This window comes from Anopheles aquasalis, chromosome 2 (assembly GCF_943734665.1).
Source record: "Anopheles aquasalis chromosome 2, idAnoAquaMG_Q_19, whole genome shotgun sequence".
Lineage (NCBI taxonomy): Eukaryota > Metazoa > Arthropoda > Insecta > Diptera > Culicidae > Anopheles > Anopheles aquasalis.
In genome coordinates this window covers 18,245,001-18,255,000 of record NC_064877.1, presented here as the reverse complement: position 1 = coordinate 18,255,000, position 10,000 = coordinate 18,245,001, and the positions used below count along the sequence as shown (strand labels likewise).

The 10,000-nt window shown below is 52.8% G+C and overlaps 1 protein-coding gene across 12 annotated transcripts in view; it reads left to right on the top strand.

Moving 5' to 3' along the window:
• The window catches only part of LOC126570982 (uncharacterized), a 43,524-nt gene that overhangs the window by 18,944 nt on the left and 14,580 nt on the right, over positions 1–10,000 (top strand). For 10 of the 12 annotated variants that reach the window (XM_050229160.1, XM_050229155.1, XM_050229158.1 and 7 more), the window contains one exon: positions 9,987–10,000. This exon is cut by the window's right edge and continues 156 nt beyond it. In XM_050229160.1, the coding sequence (XP_050085117.1) occupies positions 9,987–10,000 (14 nt within the window). Of the gene's footprint in view, positions 1–1,065; positions 1,184–2,948; positions 3,759–9,986 lie in introns of those variants that run through there. The other 2 variants (XM_050229162.1, XM_050229163.1) reach the window with 2 other exon arrangements.

Sequence of the window (10,000 nt, the reverse complement as noted above, 5' to 3'; positions counted from 1 at the left end):
GATGTTTGAAAAGAAGAACAAGAAAACGGCGGAGGGAGAATGTGCCCACTTCGCCTAACAACGTCATCAATGAAGAATTTGCCATCATGTGCGATACGGGTTGGGTTGTGTTGTGTGCGGGCACACGCTCCGATGGCGGTTCTTTTGAGCCCCCTTTGCTACACCCTGTACCGCCTGTACGTGCAAACAATTGTTCTGTTTTTTTAGCAACAGTTTTATGCTTTGAAAATGGTGATTTTGTTGTACCTCAGGGAGTGCCTTAACCGAACGAACATTTTGAAGATCTCTTTGCGTCGCGATTTTGAGATTTTTTCTCCCACAACACCACCTCACTCGTTACTTGCCCTTCCGTCCCATGGTGTGACTCATACGATAAGCCCGTTGAAGCCCTCTTCTTTCCTGGGCTTGGCCAAGGAGTCGCCAATCTCCCGTAAGGTTTGCCTCTTCGCATATTCTCTGCGTCAGCAAAAGGAACACCAAAAAGAGGACCTCGGGAAGAAGCAAAGTCCGCTCGTTGCATCGTGCGCCCTGCGAGATCGGAAAGCTCAGGCAGGGGCCGCATCTCATATATCCACAGGCCACAGGGAGGTTTTTCGTTCGCCAAAGTCGGATCTCGGTTGGTCCGGTTGGTCCGGGGATAGGCATACGATCACGCACCAGCAGCGCGAAACATGTTGCCTGCCGCCGTTGCCCGTGCCTTCGTTGATCCTTCGTCGTTTTTTTGCCTCTCCTTCTCCACCTTCTTCACCTTCTTGTGGCCTTTCTCTTCATCTCTCGGCACACTCTCTCTCTTGCTCTCTCTCTCTCTCTCGCTCACGCAGCATCACGCGGAGATTTGAACGCCGCTGCATTCTCTTTCCTCTTCGCAATCCAATCGACGTCGTCGTCGTCGTTGCCGTCGACGCTGTTGCCGCCGACGTCGCCGTTCACCGTCGCCGTCGCCGTCGGGCCGATCCCCGCGGGTTTTGGGTCTCGTTCGTTCGCTCGTTCGCTTCGGAAACTCGTTTCGGTCGCCGCCTCACCGCTGCTGCTGCTGCTGCTGCTGGCGTCCATTTTATTTCGTGTCGTGGAGCCATCGAGCAAGCAGCGAGCGTCACGGCCAGAGCGCTGCTTTTGTGGCTCGTGCTGGAACGGATTTTGTGCTGCCAAACCAATCGCGAACCACCTTTACATCTCGAATCTAGTAGGTCTTTTCGTGCCTCACCCATTTGTGTTTAGTGTTTTTTGAGCCGCGCCGAGCCGAGGTTAAAGACGCATTGCATTTATCGGAGACAAATCCGGGGTGTGTTCCTGGACAGTGTGCGTGCGTTTGTTGTTCGTGTGCTTGTGTGCGTCACGTGAAGAAATCCTCTTTAAATGCTGGCATTCCGTGCCGTCGCTTCGTTTCGCTGCGATCGCTAGGATAACTGTCGGATTTTGTCGGATCATCATCCCTTGGCTGGTTCCGCTCAACCCTCCGCGGTCCCCGGGTCCGGGGTCCGGCGACGACCTCGAACCGATCCTCCAATCCTGGTTCGGTGTGTGTGCGTTTATGCTCCTGCTCCTGTTGCCTTTTGCCTCCGCTGGATATCTTGTCCGTGTGCTGTGCGCGTGTGTGTTTGTGTGTACGGTTCGGGTGCTGGGTGGGTGCGCTGTGTCTGGTCCCCGGAATGCCGTGACGAACCCGTTCGTTCTCAATCGTCGTCGTCGTCACCATCGTCGAAGGCCCTCTTGTGTCGCGCTTCTTCAGCAATTTCTCTCGAAGCACGCGTCCGTTTTGTATTGTGGTGATTTCTATGAAGCAAAATTACATCACTTCGTCCCGCTATTTGTGCCTCCCCTCCCCATCCCGTGTGTGATCAAGTGTTTACGTTTCACGGTTGTGTGATTTCCGTACGCTTTTGGTCGAACGAAGCGAGATAAAGTTGTGTTCCGGGTCTCGGCTCGACCGCGCAAGTCGCATAAATCGGAGATATCTACGCATTCCTCGCCTGAATTCATTGTCAACGGTATCTAGGTGCCGCCTTCCTTCGATGCCTTTTTGCGTCCGAAGAGTAGCCTGACCTTTTTCCGCAAAATGTGTGCGAGTGTGCGTGCGCAAACCAGGATGCCAAGCCTCTCCTTGACCTTAACTGGCGGCTTGACTGGAGCGGAGGTTCATTGAGCATTTTGCATTTTGATTGAAAATTTACTTATCGCCAGCAGCGCCTGCGATTGTATCGTGCGTGCGTGAAGGAATTCGCGGCGCCTGTTGCGTATCATTTTTTGAGGCGGAATCCCGAACTTCCAGAAAAGCATAAACACCAGCAGCCGAGAGACTCATGGCCTACTGGATGGATGGATGGATGGTGGATAGTTGTTGAGCAGGCATAGGTGCGCGTGTGTGTCGTTAGCTGCTGTTGGGCGCATATTTAACAAACCAGCAACAGCAGCCTCCTTCGTTTAGGAGTGAGAGCGACAACAGATCTCCGCTGTCCCTGTCTACCTCTCGCTTGTCTTGTTGAGAGGTGAGACGAAAGGAGTAGATGGAGGAGGGCGGTGTCGCCATCGTGCCAAGGAACCGGCCCTCGCAAGTTAGGAAGAAAAGGAGAACGAGAGACAAACAATAAACACGCATTCGTCGACGACGACACACACATACAGACGTCGCAGCCGCCGCCCCCACCCTTCACTCCACAAACAAATGCTCACGCGACTCTGGACCCCGCTTCCAGAACGGAGAAGAGCAGCGCGAAGAGGATCGGTCGTCTGCTGTCATCGCTCTAGGTGTGCTCTAGGTTCTAGGTTCTAGGTTTGTTTATGGTGATGACCAGCCGTACACTACCTGCGCGAAGAAAAGACACAGAGAGATACGGAGCGAGAGAGAGAGAGAGAGAGAGAGAGAGAGAGAGAGAGAGAGAGAGAGAGAGAGAGAGAGAGAGAGAGAGAGAGAGAGAGAGAGTGGCTATTAAATCTCTTCCTTACCTCAGGATTTAAACAACGACCAAACAACCACTGGATTGCATCTAGGGGGCGATCAGCAGCAGCAGCCGCAAGATCAGTGAGCGAGTGAGCGAGTGTGAGAGAGGCTGTGAAAGTGTGAGCAAAGCACGCAAAGTTCTGCTTGTGAGATAAAAGTGCGGATCGCAGTAAGCCAGCGCGCTCCAACAATGGTTCTGCGAGAGGGTGTGTGCTACGGGCCAGAACGTCTGTAAAATGGAAAACCATCGCTTGGTTTAACGGCACGTGGGGCACTAACAACCTGTGCCATCATTGCGTGTGCGTACCTCTGTGTGTGCTCCCTTGGCTTCCACGCACTTCTAATGCCCCCCCATGCCAGTGCCAGTGATCAGCATTATAAATTCAAGGCTTTCGTTGCGTGCCAAGTGACCGTGGCCACCAACCAACGAGCGGAGAAATAGGAACGCCGCAGAACCACTCAGAGGAGGAGGTGCTAGAGTGGAGAGAGCGAAATTGCGGTTTGTGGCACCGGGTACCGGTTGTGCGTTACTAGCGCGCAGACATTCTAGCAGGCGGATAAAATACCTTCGATCATCATCATCATCATTAGCACACACGGACGGGGCACGTACGTTAGTGGTCCGTTAGTGGCGACGATCGAACGGGCAGTTCGATCGAACGATCGAGCAGCGGGGGGAATGCTGCGCCATTGATAGTCGTCGCAGCACCGCACGATTAGAATCGCAGACCACGAGAGAGCTGCCAGCATGATGGATATGCTCGGATCACCGAACGGTGGCAATCAGCTCCCGAACAACCACTATCACAGTGATTCGCAGGTAAAGCAACGTTCGAACCAGATTTGAACAGCAGTCGAGGAGGAAAAGGGCAGGAGAGAAGTATTTCGAGAGTAATTCGCGGCTCAGTGCGACATCGAATCGAAGAATGGATTTCGTCGTTTAAAAAGCTGCTCATCCGAAACTGTGATCCAAAGTACAGTAGAGCTTGTTATCAACATAACGTGGCTCTTCTCTAGCGTACATCAGCTCGCAAAGTGATGTTGCTGCTGCTGTTAATTTATGCAAATGTCTTCTATCTACTACGACCGTGCGCATGCCATTCAGGGCGACAAATAACAGTAAGCGATTCATCACCATCGTTTACCGAACGCGGATCATCATGGCAACCAAGGCGAACCGTTGCTTTGCTCTCGTCTGTCTGCCAAGCGAAAGTCGCATGAAGTGACGCGAGCATCTGCTGCTGCAACTCGATCATGCGTCATGCTGACTGCGCACTGAGCGAAACGATGGCAACCGGAGTGTATAACGGGGATGCCATCAGGGGGAACCACGCAAAAGTCAAGGCAGATAATCTGTTGCGCGATCTCGCGGGCGCGCGCGCGCGGTTGTAGAAGATCACGATCGCCCGGACCCCGGAGTGTGTGTTTTCCCTTTCTCTTTCCGGTCACTGCTGCCACCGGTTGTAGTTGTTGTTGTAGTAGCTATTAATTTCGCCCATTTGGCCACCGGTTACTGCGACATGCGATGCTGTGCGATTTCGAGGAAGAAGTAGAAAAAGAAGATCATCGCAAAACGTTCAGCGTTCGAATGAGCTGCGCTTGGATGATGCTGGAGTTCAGCTTCTCGGGCGATTGAGACGATGTTCGAATGCAAACCAGCGGGCTTTGTAAACGATGCCATCATCCCGCCATTATGCTCATTAGGCAAATGCCAGTAATCTGCGCAGATAGATGGCTTTTAACTAACGTCAGCCATTCACGCAGGCCACAGCAACGAGGGAGCTCCCTTCTTGTGGTATCAGCAGAAACACAAATGACACAAAGTCAACCTTAACCGCACCAGCAATCAGCAACCAGCCCGTAAACTAAACGTAAACCACTTTCCATTGGGTCGCAGTGAGCAGGCCGTGAGCCAGGAAGCCACCCCCCCCCCCCCCCCCCCCCCCTTTGGTTCGACCTAAAGCTAAAGCATTCCAATGATTACATCAAACGATAATGTCCTTCACATAATGATTGCCTCCTTGGCCGGCTTGCTGACTGGCTGCTGGTTAGCTTTCTGGTGCTCTGGCCGGCTGGCTTAAGCGGCGACACACCATGGTGGTAATCGATAGATCGGTTAGGCTGCTGCTTTCAAAGACGCAAGCAGGCAGGCAGGCAGGCAGAAAAAAACTACTTCTTATTCACACAAACACATTGGGCGACTCGGTGGGGCGTCATTGTGGCCAAGCCACGCGTTTTGCATCATAGTAATATATTTCAATAAATTAATCTTGGTGAGTCGCCTCTACTCCTGCTGCTGTGGTCGTGGCCATCGTTGTAGTGAAAAGAGACGAATAGATGAAAAATAAAAAACCGTCAAATAACCATCTCGTGGCCGTCGCTATGGTAATGCTGCTGCTGCTGCCGGCCCCTCTCGTAGTGGTCGTAGTCACCATCTCGTTGTAGTAAAGCGCCCACCAGCCGCAGCCGAAGGAGCGCGCGCGAGCGCACGCCGCGTCTTATGCGCGCGTGTCCCGCAATTCAACCACCACCACGACGACCGCGACCGCCAGAGGACCGCGGACCAGAGCGTGACGATGGAATGTGGGCCAGGGAGGTGCGGCCCGGTGGGTGGTGGTGATCGGTACAAAAACTCACCTGACCAGTTTTACCAGCCCCAAGAGCGTTCTGGCTTTCTGGCGTCGTACCATCTCGCTTTGGTGCACGTTCTCTCTCTCTCTCTCTCTCTCTCTCTCTCTCTGTCAAGCTGTCTTGTTCACTCGATCGCTCGATCTTGTCTGCTGCGTGCTGCGACTTGATTCTCTTCTGCGTGCGGAATGCGCAAATCACGAGGATAATGATGGCGGGGAGGAGAAGGGGTGTGCGTGCGGTGGAGCCACCCGAGACCGAGAGAATCGAGGAGCAGCAGCAGCAGCAGCACCTTGCGAGCGAGGACGGAAAGATCGAGGAACCTGGGAGAGAAGGTGGCCAGGATTTATGTTCTGCCCGAAAGCGCAAAATAGAGAGATCGAATGAGAAAGAGAGAGAGAAGCTGATGCTGCACATGCGAATGCATTCTGCATTGCTCGCTCGCAGGTTGGCAGGATGATGCAGCCACGCCAGGTGTGCGCAATCTTCTTACTCGTTTCCCCCCTTTGGTATTCCTTGATGTGTGGCTGTGTTTGTGTGTCCGTCTTTATGGCTTAGTTGGAATGCTTTAGTGTTCGACATGTGATGTACGGTGGAGTTATGGCCGTCAAGGAATGGTGTGTAGGCGGTGGCAGCTCTGCAATGCGTGTGTGTCTTTAAGCGTCAACTAACACTCCGCTCTGCTCTATGCACTTGCTGAGGCGATGGTTTTTGATGCATGTTTGCTGATTCGGCACAATGCTGCTGAGTGGAATCTGTATCCTACTTGGATCAATCTGGTGTGTATGGTTACTTTGATGAATCGAGTTGCTCGAGTTGCTACCACTCGCTAGCTAGCTAATTCCATCTAGCAACCATTTTACGATTGGCTCAACCTTGGTTTCCGTTGCCCACGCCACGGAACAGCACCATCACCTGCCGTACTGGCCAAACCGAGGCAAAAGATGGCGATTAACTATGTGCCGCTCATAATGACAGGCACACTACCTGGCCAAACCACGATGGCCACCACCGCAATGATGTAATGACACTCAAGAATGTCAATAATTGACACATTAAACAACAGAGTTCAGCGCAGGGCCTGTAGCTGTACTGGTCCAAAACCGGTCCGAAGAGTCCGATTATCCGGACAAGCCCCCGTCCATTATGTTGTGTCCGTCGACGGGTCGGATGTGCGAGCAAAGTGCGTGCGTGCGTGCGTGCGTGGAGAAAGTGACCGATACGGAGAGGGGCGCACGTCCCGCATTTCCGGCGATGAATTCCGTCCCCTCCGTCCCCTCTCCTCTCCAGGCCCCTGCCATCAATCTCTCTGCAGTGCTGTGTTGCGCGCTGGATTTCTATTTTCCTTTTCATTTCCATCTCCCTGCGCCACTCTCAAGTGTCTTTCGAGGGGAGATGTTACTCTCTGCGCGTCAATATGCAAGTGACGTTGTGCTACGCTATCACTTCGATCCCATCACAAAACCGATCGGCCAACCCACCGGAGAGGTGTCACAGGAAATGTGGAAAGTGAAACGCATCAGCTGGTAGCCACTATAGTGGCCACTGCTGCTGGTGGTGGCCGCTAGTGGTGGTGGTAATCAAAACAGAGCATGTTCAATGTGGTTGCTGCGCTAACACCAGCGTGTTCAGCGTGTTGTTTGCTGTTGCTGTAGGGCACAGTTTTGAAATCGGGGCGCACCGAACACCACTGGCCACTAGCTCAGCCAGCGCAGCCAACGGTTGATCGGTCGGTCAATCATAACCTCAAAAGCCACGAGCCACGCCATCATGGAATCAATCGCGCATGGGTGGCCTGCTGCGGTGGGCTTGGTAAGTGGCGAAAGAGTGTAAAAAGCCCTAGCCGGCTAGTTAACGGCAGTGGCAGTGGCAAAAGAAAAGAAAATGGAAAGGAATCATGACCGCAACCACCATCACTGCCCTCGTGTTGGACAGGATGCAGTTGCCACCCCCGAGCGCCACACTTTTTTTTCGTTGTTGTTGTACTTGGTTCACTTACGAGCGATTGAGTAATGGGCCGTAAGGGGACCGGGGGGGGCCTGGGGCCCCTTAGGAGTCGTCGGCAGGATTGAGCAAGGGAACTCGGATGCCGTTTGCGATGACGTTACCACCATCACACACCCTACCGGCCGTCCTAATGGGTTTGCCAAACGAAGGAATCGAAATCAAAAAGCGCGCGGCGTGGTGTGTGCGTCCGTTGGACGACTCCGCCGAATGGCCACCGGTCCTCAGCTGGAATGCCATGCCATTGGTGACCATGAAATTGAACGAAATTCACTCATCGTACGGTCATTAGGCACGATTCAGTGCCGCTCCTCTTTCCGTGTGGTCACCGTTTTCTGCCTTTTCTCTCTCTCTCTCTCTCACTCTTTTCTCTCTATTTTTTTAGGCCGTGTGAATTTGATTGGGTTTTTCTTCGTGGAAACCCCCTCTCCAGCACGCGTGTGGTGTGCCATTTTCCTTCCCACTTTTTTTTACGACTTTTCCACCAAATGTTGCTAAGCAACTGGGGCGAGCAAGGAGATACCTCAACAAAAGTGTCCAACGAACGCGACAGTAGTTTGTCGCCTACTTGCAGTTCCCATGGCGACAGAGCTCATCGATGGCTCATTAATCTGACGTCTGACGACGCAGCGCGAGGCGACGGTGGTTGGAAATTTGCGTGAAAACTCATTCCACGAACCCGTTGGCCCTTTTTCAACCGAGCACATTATCTATCGAGCGGTCTTTTCATATCGCTGATCGATCGACGATGGCGCTCGGTGTACGATTGTTCGTGATCATGTTGCAGCGTGCACGGGAATGGAGAGATTTCCAAACCGTAACACCTTAGGCCACCTGTGGAATGTGTTCCGTGGTGATAATGGTGTCCGGTCCGGACGGCCCTTTAATAAACAGACCCCCTCTCTCTCGGACCACATCAGGGCGGTTACGGCGCCGTCAGACAATCGACGCGCAGCGGACAATCATTTGAATAGAGCCACACGCGGTTGATAAGACCACGGGTACGCGCACGCTCTCTGTTCGGTCGCGGTTTCGATTAGCGATGCTTTCTCCTTGATGTGGACGCGACTCTCACAGTGCAACCGTCAATGTCCATTCCGGCGGCGCCACCGATACAAAGGAGCCTCACCTCTTGCGCTTTCTTGCGCAGCTTATCTAATGAACTTCCTGCAAACAAATGGGCGCGCTGCCGGACCGGAGCCACGGTGGAGAAAGTGAGTATGACAGACGGCCGGGCCGCCGGGGACAGTAGGACCCCTACTCCCCCTCTCTCGGGTCCTTTGGCCTGGCTGAGCGAACGGGTCAATTAATGGTGACTCGGAACCGCCGGAGTCTCCCCGTCTCCGCACCTACTGGAGCGCGACAATCGGCGCACAATCGGCGCCTAATTAAAGCCTTAAACTTATGATGGGCAAATTGTCGAAATTAGATGCAGGCTTTCGTCTACGAGCGGTCGGTGTCGTGGGGCGCCCACGGCCTTTCCTTTCACGGCCGAGCGCCATCAAGCATATCAAGCATGATGCACCGCTCTCTTATCGAGGAAAATTTCGTTTGACCAAACACGTGACAGAGACATCAGTAGCAGCAGTTGCGTTTCGAACTCCAGCATGTCTCAATTCTTCGTTTGTGCATTTTTAACATGATTCCACCATCGGGAATCTGGCGGGAGTCCCCGAGCCCCTACCCCTGAACAAGGTCATACCATTCGGTCAACCTTAGGGGTTTTAATTGAATTAAGCTTGATTAAAATCCAGGGTTCCAGGAGATAACGCACGAGATGCGCACGGACAACAACGGCGGGAGACTTCCTGCGGGCCGTCGAGCCCCGAAGCATATTTATGTTTCATCAATGGAACGCCCTTGTGCGCTGCCTCGTTACGCCATCCAGCCATATTCTGATTGTGATCGCATCCCTCTGTGGTACTCTCTCTCTCCCTCTCTCCGTCGCGTTGTCTGATCCTCTATCGTTGATCCTCGAGCGTTGTGCACATGCGGGCTCATTACCGAGATTCATCAACCCCGCGTAAGAAGACTGCAAGTGGGTCGAAAGTCTCGGCTCGAACACGCTTCCGAAGCGAAAGGGGCTTGTTGATTTATCGTTGAAATTAAGGCAGCATACAAGACAAAAAAAAGGAAAGAAAGAAATATCGACAATCGTATTCCGTACAATGGACGTACATCACCATCATCATCATCATCATCGTAATGGTTAAATTGCTTTCACTTAACGAGATATGCGTCTCATATTGATCCTTTTTTGGGGTGTGATTGTCCTTCCATCGACTATTTGGCCATCGGCCAGTGATTACGCCCAAAAATCATTATCCATATGCGTCCCCTCCCGGCCCTAATATGGTGTTTCTTATTATTTTCTCTTTTCTTTCTTCCACAACCACACATACCTGTGCCTCGTCAGATGGAGAGAACCTC